This window comes from Leptonotus elevatus, chromosome 10 (genome assembly GCF_054856555.1).
Source record: "Leptonotus elevatus isolate MCC_2025b chromosome 10, RoL_Lele_1.0, whole genome shotgun sequence".
NCBI lineage: Eukaryota > Metazoa > Chordata > Actinopteri > Syngnathiformes > Syngnathidae > Leptonotus > Leptonotus elevatus.
The window spans coordinates 12980767-12996368 of record NC_141248.1 but is presented as its reverse complement, the minus strand read 5'-3'; the positions used below and the strand labels follow the sequence as shown (position 1 = coordinate 12996368).

Sequence of the window (15602 nt, the reverse complement as noted above, 5' to 3'; positions counted from 1 at the left end):
GCAGGCAATGAGTTTAAAACAAGGTTGACCTTGGTTGTTATGGCCAGTGAAACATAAGAGCGAAGATGTAACCAGCCAGATGCTACAGATGGCAGAAAGCCAGGTAATCTCTTTAAGACGCACGATGTGAACATGTAATTAGCCAAATGGTTCTGAAATAATACGTGCACACTGACAAACCAGTCAAAAACACACACACTGACGAGACACAAATTTGAGACAAAAAAATGCCTCCGATGTATTCTTATTCATATGTATACATACTGTATAAAGACAGCTCACGGAGCTGTCACAGGAAAGGGATCAAGGGTAAGAAAAAGCTGTCATTATGACGGAGCACAGTTCTACTGTAAACTTCGACCACAATGCTAATCATTATGTATTGAGTGTTTTGCAAAGCAGCTCTTATATTGGATCTCATTAGATGTGCTGCTATGCCTAATGGTGTGGGCCAGTGAGTAAAGATTATGAGGGATAAGGTTGCCTTTCAGTTGCAACTTGTTAATGTCTCTTGTGCACTTGACAGCCGAGTTCATATTGTATGCGTACACAAAGTAAGCCTTTACATCCTCTTTTTGAGTCTGAATTCAGAGGAAATGATGTGGTCGTGCATTAAGAGCTGTAGGAAACTACGACAAAACCCCCAACACGTTTGAAGCGAGAGCCATTTCAGAGCCTGGAGGTTTTTAAAAAATTTTTTTTTTTAAAGGCACCTCACATGACACGCACACTTAAATGGTACGCACCTCTTTGGAAGGCTTGCGGAGAACGTCGCCTACACCCCCTCCGCTCCTCAAGCCGTGACTCAGGACAGTGACAATACACATCAGTAGCGAGTCACACGTCCGCTCCATGTCGCTATCTTGCGAGTCGTCGCTGTCCACCTCTGAGGAAGCACAAAGGAGCCACAGTACAAACTGAAATTGAATTGGACACAATAAAAATGATGTTTTGCTGTTCAGTATGCTATCAAATACATTTAGAAAATGATGGCCACATGCAACAAGCTGTTTCAGACAGTTATTATTAAACTTGTTGGAGGTAATGCACCTCACCGGTTTCCTATGCGCATTCACTGAACCCTTCTTTCTTGAAAAATAAAATGTGATTTCTTTCAAATTCAAGACATGGGTATAGCAGATACAAAGAAAACAACAGAGACCCCAGAATTGAGCCCTGTGGAACGCCATGCTATATGTGCCAATATCTGAGCACTTTCTTTTTTTTTTTTCTGACATAGCTGGTATGAAGAAGAGCTAAGATGTAAGAAACAATTATTAATAAATAACAAAATAAAAAATAAGATAAGAAATCACATGATGTACCATCCATCACAACTGCCACAAGTCGACTACTGAGCGCAGCAAATTCCCTTTAGCACAGATAGACCAAGCAATGTAGGGAATGCTAATGATGGCCAAGTGAGGCGAATCATCACAAATCATTTGAGTCAGGTGTGTGTCTTGACCTCCGCCGAACCCCAAAGGCTGACTCACCGAACGAGGTTAAAAACCACTGGGTTAGTTAGGTCAATTCTGAACTATTAGAAATCTCAGTCTTTTCTAATGCAAACCTCCTGCTATGGCTCATTATGTTGAAAAAAATGACAAATGTCACATTATTAAACAAAGCAATAATGAATTCTTGATTGTCTTAAACAGTTATTTTCTTGGCTCTCTTGGATATTTGTTTCGGTTGAAAAATGTGTTTATGTGCAGTATTTTGCTTCATGGCGTGGAGGAAGTCAAAACAAAAATGTTTTGTTGAGCCAGAATGTTCAAACAAAAAAATTTTTTGAAGGCTTTATCTAAACTGATAATGTTGACAGGTCAGGAACACAACTTGAATTTCAGCACATGGTCAAATGGTGGATAGCTCATGAACAATTAGTTTCTCTTTAAGCAACTCGTCTCATGCAGTTTTTTTTTTTTAAATTAACTTCTTAACGTCTGTCATGTCACAATAGATTGATCGTGTTATGTGACCACAAACAAGAGTACTTTATGATCCCATTGTTCATTCATTTTTGTTACCTACACCTCTAACTCATTGCTAAGTCTGTTTTTGTTCACAAACAACCAATAATTCCCCTTCCACGTGCTGAAGCGCAGACATGTCGATGTCACATGAGAGTCACAGAGGTCAAATGTTAATCGTTGGAGTCAAATAGCATGTGATGTGGATGTAGTCACGAGAAGGATCAATGACTATTGGTGCTATAAAACACACAAAACATGTCTGTTCTATTTTTATAACATCACACAGTTTTCTTTATGCTTGTGACCAACAACATTTTCCCAAATATGAACCAAATCAAGACCTTACTGCAGATTTCTTTCACATTATTCAACTAGACGTAAACGTTTCAACAAAAGGCACATTCAACACGATAACCCGCACTTAATGGTCACAAATAAAATTTTGAATTTCTCAAAAATAGAACACCGGTATTCAATTGAATGAGATTTTAGGATACTGTCGAAACCTTGTGTCGTGTTACCTTCATGCACGCTCCCAGCAGTGCAGTTTTCATCAACTCCAGTTTGACATATTCTTGTAGACAAAAACTCACTGGCTATGCTGGCTCCATTTTCTGCACAAAAGGTGGCAAGAAATTAGCAGGACTCTTTCAAACTAACCCAACCTCCATGGCGGCATTCTCAGGAGAGCTTTAAGACAATCGTCACTTAGTGTTGTGTTGGGAATGCGATCCACTTCCAGGATGAAGTCGTCTTTGAAGAAAATGTAGCCGACAATAGAGAACAAGTAGACCAGGATGAGCGCAAGGACAGCGGTCAACACAATGGAGCGTCCGTTGCGCGTAACGCTCTTGATGACGTTCAGCAATGTCTCTTCTCGGTACACCAGATCAAACAGCTACAAAAAGGTAAAACACATGAAAATATAAGTGAAAGTGAGAAAAAAAAACTTCACAAGACCATTTGGAAAAGTTCTCCCTTTGTGTCAATCTGTATGACATATTTTTGGCAAGAATATGAAGTCAGATTTTGCAAAGCACTGGCTTCGGGAAAAAAAATAAAGTCAGCATGACACCATAAAACCATCAAATATGAAAAAAATCTGGCCTGTCAGTGACGGACTGTCGTGTCCTCGAATGATGGAAAGCCACAATTCAATTCTGCTGTTATGCGCATGGTTAGACTCCTTTTTTTTTGCCATGTCTTCATTTCTCCATAAGTCTTAAAATCATAAGTCTTCTGTATGCATGGGTGTGCACCGTGCAGTGTGTGTCTTTTCCTCACCAACAGACTGTAGAAGAAGACATGAACAAACACCCCCAGACTGCAGATGAGCAGGTAGGTGAAGTGGTAGAGGAACTCAAAGTCCATCACCATGGCTTTGAAGCCGCGACTGAAGGTGCCGCGGTTCCCCAAAAAACTCATCAGGAAGATGATTTTATTACACACCTGGAAGATAGACGGCATCTGTTATCAGAAGAATTCATGATGGAAGCTGGTTTGATCTGGTTTGATTATACATAGTCACTCGAGTTAAAGGGCTTTTTACAATAGCATCATGATGACTTCAGAAAGGAAAAAACTGCTGTAAAAATATTTTTTTCAGTTAAGAAAAAAAAGTTAAGTTAGGGCTGGGTATCGATTCTAATTTCCTCCATCGAATAGATTTCGATTCACAAGAGTTCAGTTTGATTCGATTTAGATTTTGTTCCCGATTTGATTCGGTTTGCTTCAATTCAACCCGCTATTGATTAATTAAGAAACTTCTTAAACATGATAAAAAACTCCACAAACATCAAATTCCAAATAACATTTTGTGTAGAGTAACTGGTGAAATGATTTAGTTTATTAATGAAAGTGTTGTAATCACTTAAGTGTTACACAAATATTGACATCACCAAGGATGCGATGAAAATGTTTTCATAATTCCAATTCAATAATTGTAAATATAAATTAAAAAGATTCTGAATTGTCTTAAAGTGCAATAAGTCTGATCTTCTGTTTTTTTTTGTTTCAGTAATTTACAGTAAATTACAAGAAACAAAAAAAATACAAAATTCTGCCTTGAAAATTGGATTTCCTTATGTATTTATGGGAAAAATAAATACCAAAATGATCAATTCATGGTTTTATGAATCAATATAAGGTTAAAAAATAAAAAACAATTTGACATACTCAAAAAATTTTTTTAAACCCAGCCCTATTATGTATAGTGTCTATAAAGCGGGAAAAAAAGTGTTTTAAATTTGACACACTACAGAGAACAACCCTGACAAAATTCTTAAAATGACTAAAAAATGTTATTATATAAAACAAGTCTTTTGCTAAAAATCAAGCCCTTGTCTCGGCTCTCAAATGCTGTGGGCGTGTCCACTGAATGCAGGAAACCATGGCCGAAAAACACTGAAAAACGAATCGTCTAGCATATTACACGAACACAAGATGTGAGTGGTGAAAATATAAAATCCTCCGATGGCTGAATTAGATCCCACCATTTATGTCTCTGATGGCTCGTCAAAGTGGGCATGTGGACATTGAGAAGAAAACACTGCATGTTTTTTTGTTTTTTTTTAAGTGTTTCTTCGTGGAATAAACACCACATGCACGTTTAACAGTTTGTTTGTTTGTTTTTATCAGTAACTGTATGTGTTCCCTGTGACAAGGTCACATCAACACTGCTTGCTATTACTTGTAAGATAATTTTTTTTAGACTGGAGGGGAAAGCTGTAGTCACCAGAGAGAACACAAGTAAGGAAAGCATGGACACTCCACACACAGAGGCCTAGAATCAAACATTTTAATTTTTCATATCTAAATATTGTTAAAAAAAAAAAAGTTAACTCATTCACATGGCAAATAAATCAACATCTATTTGCGAGCGCAGAAACAAATTGGTAAAAAGTAGGCAGACGACTCACATTGAAGGCCCCAAGGAGGAAGAGCGTTGGCTCCAGGCCAACAGAGAAGATGAGACGGAGGATTGTGACGATGACGAGAGCTCGGATGCCCAGCGGTTGGGGCATGATGATCACGATAATGAGCGTTACCAGCACTCCCATCCACAGCAGAGCAGACAGGTGGGTGTCTAGCGTACCTGCAAGGGATTCATGCCAGCTGATTGACCACACAGAAACTGCAGTTTGGCTTTAGCCCCTGGTGCTAGCTAGCTAGCTCCCTAGCAGGTAACGGAGCACCCGGGGAGCTAGCTAGGGAGCTCGCTAGCTAGCACCAGGGGCTAAGGCCAAACTGTGGCGGGGTTTTTAACTTTCTAGACCTGGATTTGCCACCTCTGGATACATAAAACTGGTTTCCACCTTGCGGGAAAACCCTGGGGCTTCCATTAGCGAGACTGAACCCAACAAGATTCACTTACGTAACACCTTAAAAGTAGTTGACGGTACAGTACACACATTTTGTGTGACTTGAGCATGTGGGCTGGTCTTTAGTGAGTGAAGACCTGACACGTCGCCACATGAAACTCCTCAAGGGGTTTATGTGGCGACGTGTCACTAAATGAAAAAACTCAATGCATAGAGGCCACACCCTACTTGTAAATTATCCTGCCATCTTGTTTGGAAGGCAAAGATGCAAAGAAACGGGGTACAGGGAGCATGCCTGATTAAAATGAAAAATCTAAAAAGCAGAGTGGTCAAAACTCTTTCCCCTCCTCGACTGCTCTAGTTCTCTCTCTCTCCCTCCCAACTCATGTAGAGATCATATGACAGGTGCCACTTACATAACAGCCATCTCTAAAAATACTTTGGCTGAAAGATTCATCAGGAAAGAACAGTAAGCAACACACAGAGCCAGAAATGTGACAGGGACGTTTACATGCGGTATCCGTAATTACAATTCGCCACCTTACGCTTTTCGCGAAGGTACAAGAGGTTGTTCAGGTTCAAACTTTAGAGGCATCAATTAAATTGTCAGTGAAGAATGTGGCAAGCACGCAGTGCTTACACACGTGTTATGTTAGCCCAAGCGCCAAGTCAAAAGCCAGTCAGGCATGCGCGTACGTATGTACTCTATATGTACGGCAGCAGAACACACTGGCCAAGATTTCCTGCTCTTATAACATTATTCTAAAGCCCCGACCGAGCAAAGGAGGGCAGTTTGTGTGTGCGTTTGTAAGTGTGAGCAGGAGGACAAAGGCTGTCGCACCATAAAAGTGCTCATTAAAGCCGACCAAAGGTATACTGCCAATTCACGTGACGCTTTGCGCTGAGGGGAAAACACAGTCAGACATTACTCATGCTCACTACTCACTTGAACTGAGATCAAAACAAGCAAAATACAAAATGCAACATTCTCAGTTCCAAAAGACGACAACTTCTTTGTGAGCCAAAGCAGTCTGGAAACTAATCTGAAAGGAACAAGTTTGTCTATGTGCAAAGGGTGTGCCTCAAACAAAGACAGGGTTATGCTCAGGTCATGCGCTTTAATATCCTGGTCAGGTGATAAAAGTCAGCAGATCAGAACTTTAGGGCAAAAGCAGATCAGTGGGTCAAGCGCTCAAGGGAAGGATTCATCTCTTCAGTGCTTCTCTGTGGGTGGCTACACCATGTGATTTCAGAACACACCAAATATTTTTTGTCAAAAGAAAACACTTCACAGTAAGAGAACACTGCATTTTCCGCATAGTTTGTCATTCAAAGACACTCTTCATAATGAGAGCAGGTCGGGGCAGAAAAAGCATGCGGCCGAGCCGCTGTCCTTCCTGTTTTGCATTATTGAGCACACAACCTCAGTTTGACCCCGAGTTGTGGCCAAAAGTGAATATTAAAAGCTTCTCTAAATCTCCATTAGCACGCCAATCAAGCAGAAATGGTCTACCTCACTTATTACAAGTGTCAAGAAATGCAAAATGACATCCTCAGTGACATTAGATGGGGTCAGCGGTCATGACTGACCTCCGTGTATCCCCTCCAATGGATAGAAGAAGCAGACGAGCAGGTTCATGAGCACAGCCAGGTTGAAGGAAACGTTGCTCCAAACCGAAATGTTTCTGGAACACCAATACAACACCGGCTGGGCTGGGGATGAAAGAAATGGTTACATTTGGGAGTTGAAGATTCTAAATGAACCCTTCCTGAGAAGTTGTGGGTTAAAATTACCCACAACAAATGTTAGCTTAAGTAAACGTTTTGACCATATGCCGGGTCAAATTGACCCAACATTCATATCAATAGACTGTAAGAAATTATTAATTTTAATGGGAAATGAAAATGGTTAATAATAAGCTAAAACAATGTTTATTGTGTTGGTTTTGTAATGTCAAACATTCCGGGTCAAATTGACCCATAGTATAATAATTCCCTTTTTTTTTGCCATGAAACATCTCATCGACAGACAATTAAAATTGTTCACTTTGACATTTTCAAATCAATGTTAAATGTTTATCGGAAAGCCTTTGGAACATTAAACATAATCCAGGTCAAATTGATTGACCCCTTTTAACATTGAAAACTGCACTTTTTTTTGCTATGAAAATTCACAATTAAAATGGTTCACTTTGACATATTTTCAATTAAATGTTAAATGTTTATCGGAATGCTTTTGGAACATTAAACTTAACCTGGGTCAAATTGACCCATTTTACAATTAGTCGTTTTTGGTATGAAACTGTATCAACAGACAATTAAAATGTTTCATTTTGACATATTTGCATTGAAAACTGTTCATCTTTAGTTATAATTCATTATCAGGGCGCTACATAGCCCGGGTCATACTGACCCATTTCAACGCTACAAAACTACAAATAGTATTTCATGATGAAACTTATTAAAAATGGTTCATTTGAAATATTTGCAATGAAAGTGGTTAATAATGTTTACTGAGATGCACTTTATATCATTTAATATAGTGTAATGCGCGGTGGCCGGTTGGCCATGGACGGCGTAGCGGGACAACAAAAAAACGGGAGCGCAACGGAAATCTACAGGTTCACTTTTATTAAAAAGAAAAAAAAAATGGGCTAGGAGTGGGCTAGGCGCCACCGCAATACAATTATCGTGCCTCCCCGGCATCAAAAACATACACTGCACAAAAAAACGAAAAAGAACATGCCCACAAAAACCCCGGTGCCACACTGCGGATTGTTACAATAGCGTGGGTCACATTGACCCAGGAACTTTATTGCTGTTCCTGAGAAACCAACCTAACATGAGAGGTGGCAAATCCAGGTCCAGAAAATGTAAAAACCCTGCCCCAGTTTGGCTTTAGCCCCTGATGCTCGCTTGCTAACTAGCTAGCTATTTCCCTAGCAGGTAAATAAGCACCATGGGAGCTAGCTGGCTAGCACCAGGGGCTAAAACCAAACCATGGCAGGGTTTTTACTTCCTGGACCTGGATTTGCCACCTCTGATTGTGAAGAAAATGTATTTCATTGTCTGCCAGTCTGTTTCGTTATATTCATCTGAACTTTGCCTTTCACCCTCCACAGTAGTAACAGTAAGCAAACAGCAGTAGTGATATGCCAGTGCGAATGCATACCTCTGAAGTTACATTCTTACCAACTTGTTCACAGCCGCTTCATAAACTACATAAAGGAGCGTTCGTTGTTACTTCAATCTTAATTTTAATTTTTTATTTTTTTAATGGTACTAAACTATGGTAAGAACAAGAAATGGCTTTAAATGCTGCATATAATTTTAACTGAACTCCAGTGTTGGACAGAATGATAATGAGGCGCAAGTCATTTGATCCGTCTTTGGAGTGACAGATTAGAAATGTGACTGCGTGGGTGCAGGCCTGTATTTTTATGTTTGTGTACATACGCAAGCAATATCTTAGTAGTGATTCATGAGGTTGCGCGGCACAGAGAATTCGGAAAGTCCCCGTTGTCATTTTAGAGAGTAGAAATGTGCAAACACTTGTACATAGAGGAGAGATGGCGTGTTCAGACTTGAATGGAAAATAAATGATCGCGGACTCGAGAATAAGTATATAGTAGTCCAATCCATATCCATTAATCCATGTTCTATTCTACTTGTTGTTGCTGTTAACCCAACTCTTTCAACTGAAATACACAATAGTGTAGTAGGAAATGGAATGGGGAAAAATGGTACACAGCATTACAGCTAAACTGGATTAGCCTACTTTATACCTCTAAGTTTTTTCTGCCAGTTCATCTCACTGAAGAGGTCCTCTGCTCGCAGGAAGAAGTCGTTGATCTTACTGCCCTGCTCGTCTCTCTCTGTGGTGTAGTAGACCCGAAGCTTAGACTCGGAGGTCAAGAATTCACAGATGTTGGGGACTGGGAACACGATCTCTTCCATGGTACGGTCCTGGCGCACAATCTAGACACGAGTTGACAATCGCCATTTGTGAGTCGATTCCCTGGTTGTTTGTTTTGTTTATTACCTCTATCTGAGCAGTGTGGTTGGCATAAAACTCCAAGGCCTCATCGCCATCGCCACTACCTCCTCCAGGCTTCAACATTATGGACAGCTCCTTATTGTGACGGGCCAGCTGTGTGACAAACACACAAACAGGAAGTTATTCCCTGTGACGATTTTTGGCTCTGTAGTTGAATCAGACCTGGTGAGCCAAGATATAAATGTTGTGTCCAACATTTCTGGGAGATGCTGCGTCATGTTCCTCATCATCACCATTATCTTCCTCCTCCTTCGTGTCTTCAAATTCCACCTCTCCCTGTAGATAGGCTTTTTTGATCACCTCCACCTTGAAAGATACAAATCACACTATTACTACCGAGTTGGGAGTTGTTGCATTTAAGATGGAAAAAAAATAATAATAAAAAAGTCAAGGTCCTTACAAGCTCTTTAGGTCTCATGTTGTACAGGATCCTCTCAGCATTCTCGCTGTCATGACGGCTCTCCATAATGGCGAGCAGTAACTTGGATGCATTGTTCTACGAATAAGAAACGAGCTTTTAGAAAGGAGTCAAGTAAAGCTTTCCCCTCAACTTTCACCTCACCTTGAGCTCCAGCACCAAATCCATCCGCTTCTTTCCAAGTGGGTTGATGTCATTAAGGATCAGAGCAATGATGATATCGATACCGTTGGACTCGTGAGTGGCAATGCAATTCTGAGGCATTTGTGGGCGGGAACAAAAGTGCATATTAATATTGTCACATCTATTGTGTACCAGGGTTATAGTTTTGGAATTTTCATTTTAGTTAGTTTTTATTTTGTTTTAAGGGTGGTTCTATTAGTTGTAGTTTTTTTTTTATACTTGGTTTTAGTTAGTTTCAGTATTAGATTTTGTTTTAGTTTTTTTAAATGTGTATTACTTGTGCACAATATTTAATAAACACCATGGTAAAATAAAAAAAAACGAACACATTTCTTGCCTAGCGTTGCATTTCGGCTGAATTAAATGAAAAAGCAGGCGAGCCGAGCCATTGGAGCCAAAAGTCAAGCAGGCAAATTAGCGGCGTCATCTGAAAGTGCTTTTCTATTGGCTGCTGCTAGATGATGTCACTTCGGTGTGACACACTTTCAAACATCTTCATTCCGGTTAATATTTAAATAAAAATACTTAAAATCACAATTAAAATCATCCCCAAAGGCTAATGTATTAAATTAATTATCAAAAACTAAAATGGACATTTTCACTATAATTATAGTTAGTTTTAATTTTGTAAAAAATAAAATGTAGTTTCAGTTAGTTTTCGTTTAAAAAAATAAATACAATTTAAGCATTTTAATTTTTATTTTATTTCGTTAACAAAATTGCTTTGGAATTTTAGTTTTTTCGTTAGTTTCCGTTAACTAAAAAAACATTGTTGTGTACCTGGTTTTCATGACAGGGACCTTGGCAGTATTCTGTGAGGCTCTCTAGAGTTTGGTTGATGAGGGCAACATTCTTTTCGTTGATATACAATCCTAACAAGCCCAGACCTCCTGTCGTGCTGCCACAGATGCAGTCCAGGAACTGAAGGGTCTCACACACCAGGTTGTAGTTGTTCTTGTGGTTTTGACAGCGAAGAAAGTTCTGATGAGATAAAAGCAGTTCAAGTTTGTCAGCTGGACACTGTACTATTAAAAAGACACAGTACGATATTTAAAAAAAATCGTAGTTAAATTGATTGTTAATCTGAAAAAATATTTATAATATAATAATATATAATATTTTTTAATGCTCCTTTAATACTCACAATTTTTTAAAACAAGATTCAAAGTTGTGTGCCACCAAACTCTTCTTTTTTTTCCTTCTTTTTTTTTGCTCCCAGTAATTGTGAGTAATAAAAAGCACTATAAACACCAATCACAAGAAAAGTCCAAGGAGGTTGAAATGATTACATGTGAATTCAACGGCCGTTTAAAAGAGGAAGTGCAGTCAAGAATGAGTGCAAACTGTGCAACACAACAATTGTGCTGCTTGGACGGACCAACCTGCAGGTCACGGTTGTGATTCTCACAAAGTAGCTGCAGGAAACGAAGGATGGGCTGCATGATGATGATGACGTAGCTCATCTCCCCTTCGTCCTGATTCTTGTCACCGGTGCTTGGTTGGCCGTCTGCTGAGGCAAAGTGGTCCTCCGGGTCAGCTTCCCGCCGATAAGAGTTAAAAGCTTTCTTGGTGGCAGACGAGGCCTCAAGTAGTTGCTCCCGCACTTCTTCTGTCATGACGACTGATGATTCTCTTGCTGAAATATTGTTTGTGTTATGATCACGCACGAAAGCCCCAATATACAAGTAAACATACTTTAAATAATTGGTAAATATATATTTTTTTTATAGACTGGGGGGGTCCATTAGCTATTTGCTTAAATCAAAGAGGTAACCACAAACCTTTTTTGCGGATTGGGGTGTCTTTGTCCTGGCTGTCGTAGTCTCTTTTCCGATTTCCAAGGTCGCTGGTATTTACTGTCACTGTAGCTTTGATCTCCAGTTGCGCCAACTTCATGCGGTCGTAGAAAACGCGAAAGAACTTTTCAGACTTTTTGTCCTCTGTCAGGCGGCAGAAGAATGAACGCTGGACACACAACACAGGGAAATGCATTGATGGTGTACAGAGGTGACATGGAAATGGCCAAAATTTTATATTTTTGAATCACTTATTCGATCAATTGTTTGAATGATTGAAAAATGCTGCAAAATCATTTTTTTCTGAATACTGTTTACTAAATGATTTTCATTGTTTATTCAGCTTTGTTTAATGATAAAAAAATTACAAACTAACAATAAATATTATTTTTGCGATATATTTAAAGTGGAACTCAACCTTAAAGCAACACTAAGGAACTTTCAGTGTATGTTGATTATGGCGGCGCCATATGGACAAAAGTGGTAATGTTATGCCTGAAAGAAGACCACATTTCCCATGAAGACAAAAGCAATGCGTTGTTTTTTCGTGCATCGACATTCAAATTGACTTTGTAACGAACGAGTGAAGGGGAAAGTGATGTATGCCATAAAGCAGTCAGCACATTTGTAGTTATTTTGTGTGGCAGTGTTCCTACCACCCTCCTCAAAGTTGCTTGGTGCCAGTAAAATTGATACAGACCCCCTCAGGCCATGGCAAAGGTACCATTCAACTAGTTTTAAGTCGATGTTTCATCAGTAGAGTTATGAAAATATTTGATCAAGGTTGAAAAGTTTCTTAGTGCTACTTTAAACATTTCTTGACAATAATATGTTATATGTGACCTCACTAGTCTAAACATGACATTCTGAATAGTATTACATTTGTGGAATATGAGTTATGAAGCAAAATCCAGCCCTTTTTATCCATCTCAGGGGGCGGCCATTTTGCCACTTGCTGTCGACTGAAGATGACATCAACCCTGAGCAACATTGATGTCATCTTCAGTCGACAACAAGTGGCAAAATGGCCGCCCCCTGAGATGGATAAAAACGGCTGGATTTTTCTGCTTAACTCCTATTCCACTAACACAATATTAACCAGAATGCCGTATTTAGACCAGTGGGGCTGCATAAAACAGATTATTGTCCCCAAAATTTTGGGGTGGACTTCCCCTTTTTTTTTGTCCATATATTGATTTTGATTCAGTTACTGGTTTGGTCCATAATATTTATCAGAAAATAGGCAAACATGTTGGTCATTGATTTCCAAAGTAAAAGCAGATGTTTGCAAATGTCTTATTTTCATTAAATACAAAGAGGATCAGTCTGCTTCCATGAAGGACTAAAGAAATCCAAGAAAAGTTGGGACAGTGGCTCTAAACGATTAATTGATTATCAAAATAGATTGATTTGCTAATTGATACGGTGTCCATTAATCAATTAATTATTGCATGACTTATTTCCAACCCTAATATAACAAACCAATTAGGTTTCATAAATCTCTCTTGCACATTTTTACAAATTTTAACAGTTCAATTATCGCTCAGGGATGAGGTCATGTAGAATTCGAGCACTTGTAAATCACGTACAGTGTGCGCCGGCCAGCTCACTAGAATGTTGTTTTGATTATGTAACAGTTCTTATCTATAGCACCCTTTTGCAAAGGCCTCACCCAGCACAGGCCGACTCACCACACAAACAGGGTGAAAAATGACACGAGAGGGAGAAGTCTCGCCTACTTACACCGACAAAAAGACGGTGGGGTAAAAGAGTCCAGAGACGAAAAGCAAGACAGGAGGAATAGGAAAATAAAAGAGGGGGGGGGGGGTTTGGGAAATCAGATGACTGGAAGAGAGGAAGAGACACAGAATACTCCGTGAGACAGTATGTGGGCCAGTGGCGGTTATGTAACCACCCGTCTTTCCAGGTTAAATGCAAAACTGGGCTACTGGGGGAGCAAAAGTGGGAAAAAATTGACAAAAACAAGCCTTCGTGTCAAGCGCATGGTCATCAGATAACCCTGTGAGATTATTTTCAGTTTAAAAAAAGAGCACAATTATGACCAATTTATTATTAAAGCAAACAATGAAGGCAAGCTAACACCAAGTTAACACAATTAAATTCAAATCTCTTCTGTAGCCACTTCAAGAGTAAACTATGCGATTGTGCCCTGGAGCAGATTCCACAGGCCCATGCCCCACCCCAGAGCAGGCCTTCACCACTAAGCAGGAGCTCTCCTGCACGTACGCACTGTCAACACTCAGGGACAAGCAGATAGCAGATCAAGGGGGGAGGGGCTTGCTGAGCGAGGCCGTCATCCAATAAACAACCCTGATGACGAAGGGCGGCTGAGAGTGTCTGCCCGTAACTAACACCCTGCTCACATCTTGCAGCATGTCTGCGGCGGTAGCTGATGGGAGGCACAATGCCCTTGTCTTAAAATTAGCCAGCCAAAGAAGGAAGGGGGGGGGGGTGTAGCTTTGGCATCGACTAAACCAGAATGTGCAGAGAAAAAAACGCTCGTCATTACATTATTCCCACAAACACACACCCATTACAATTACATAAGTCTCACACACACACACACACATACTTTCCAGCGCGAGCGGGCGCACACTGCGTCCACACCCACTGACTTTTACAGACCCACAAAAGTAGGTCAGCTGTCTCCAGCAACAGGCACATGCCCATGTTTAAAAAAAAAACACACACCCACTTGTCACACAAGCTCTCAGAAAGACTGAAGTCCTGCCAAAGTTATGTAATCATATTTGCATCAGCGTGTTCATGTCGCCATTGTAATAAACTGGGTGTGCAGCCGGGTATGCGATGCGGTCCTGGGGCTGGTACAAGTTGGCACGACACTTCTGACTTGGTAGTATCATCGAATTTCACAGTGGCGAAATACATTTTGCTTGGTTAATGGAGGCTGGAGAGGCATACTGTACACGCGTCACTTAAGAATTCTTAGCCTAACCCCAACACTACCAATAGTTTTCAATGGGGATGTTCCACTTTTTTCAGACCCAACACCAATACGAGTACTGTACTCAACTCTTGAGGAGTCACCGATACCGAGCACTGATACTACTAATACTTTTTATACATAAAATCTCCCCCCAAAAAAACAATGTCTGATAATATTTAAAGAAAGAGATTTTTCCTTAAAATTGCATGATATTAATGACAATTTTCTATTTTTCTAATTTCCAGCTCCTGATGATGCCGGGTATCAGCTCAATACTTCAGTATTCGCCCATCCCTAGTTTTCATCTATAAAAGCAGATTTAAGAAACATTTTTTTGACAGTGTAAATGCTACAACAATGAAAACAAAGATGGAAGCGGAATAAAAAGCATCAGATAATATATTGTTGTCATGGTTTCTTCAGAAATTAATATAAACTACTGACACAAATTATTTATGGGAAGCTGTTTTGATATCCGGCTTAAGATCCGTGTACTAGTATGCGTTCACTAGTAAGCCAAGTCAGAACATTAGAACAGTTGTATATTACTAGTAATACTCAACTTTTGAATTATATATATATATATATATATATATATATATATATATATATATACATACATACATACACACACACATATACACACACACACAGTGCTGCTCAAAAGTTTATGAACCTCTTGAGCAATTTGGACTTTCCGATTGTTTCAACCTGATTTTGTTGTTCAATCTGAAGTATTACATTTTATATGAAATAACAGGTGTAGATTAATCAATTCAATGCATTGTTCTTTTTTTTTAATCAATTGTGTAGTCCAAACTTAATTAAAAATAGTTTTTGGTCAATTCATGTAGGGTGCAAAACCCAGAGTTGCATTGCTT

General features: G+C 39.6%; 1 protein-coding gene across 4 annotated transcripts in view; it reads right to left on the bottom strand.

The window, feature by feature from the left end:
- Nucleotides 1-15602, bottom strand: part of LOC147167134 (inositol 1,4,5-trisphosphate-gated calcium channel ITPR1) — a 68478-nt gene that overhangs the window by 8629 nt on the left and 44247 nt on the right. For all 4 annotated transcript variants that reach the window (XM_086086027.1, XM_086086029.1, XM_086086030.1 and 1 more), the window contains 14 exons: nucleotides 11739-11922; nucleotides 11340-11593; nucleotides 10738-10938; nucleotides 9919-10029; nucleotides 9757-9852; nucleotides 9519-9662; nucleotides 9342-9449; nucleotides 9085-9277; nucleotides 6890-7012; nucleotides 4898-5073; nucleotides 3264-3428; nucleotides 2688-2877; nucleotides 2501-2593; nucleotides 747-886 (listed from right to left, as the gene is read on the bottom strand). In XM_086086027.1, coding sequence (XP_085942153.1) covers nucleotides 747-886; nucleotides 2501-2593; nucleotides 2688-2877; nucleotides 3264-3428; nucleotides 4898-5073; nucleotides 6890-7012; nucleotides 9085-9277; nucleotides 9342-9449; nucleotides 9519-9662; nucleotides 9757-9852; nucleotides 9919-10029; nucleotides 10738-10938; nucleotides 11340-11593; nucleotides 11739-11922 — 2178 coding nt within the window. The remainder of the gene's footprint in view (nucleotides 1-746; nucleotides 887-2500; nucleotides 2594-2687; nucleotides 2878-3263; nucleotides 3429-4897; nucleotides 5074-6889; nucleotides 7013-9084; nucleotides 9278-9341; nucleotides 9450-9518; nucleotides 9663-9756; nucleotides 9853-9918; nucleotides 10030-10737; nucleotides 10939-11339; nucleotides 11594-11738; nucleotides 11923-15602) is intronic.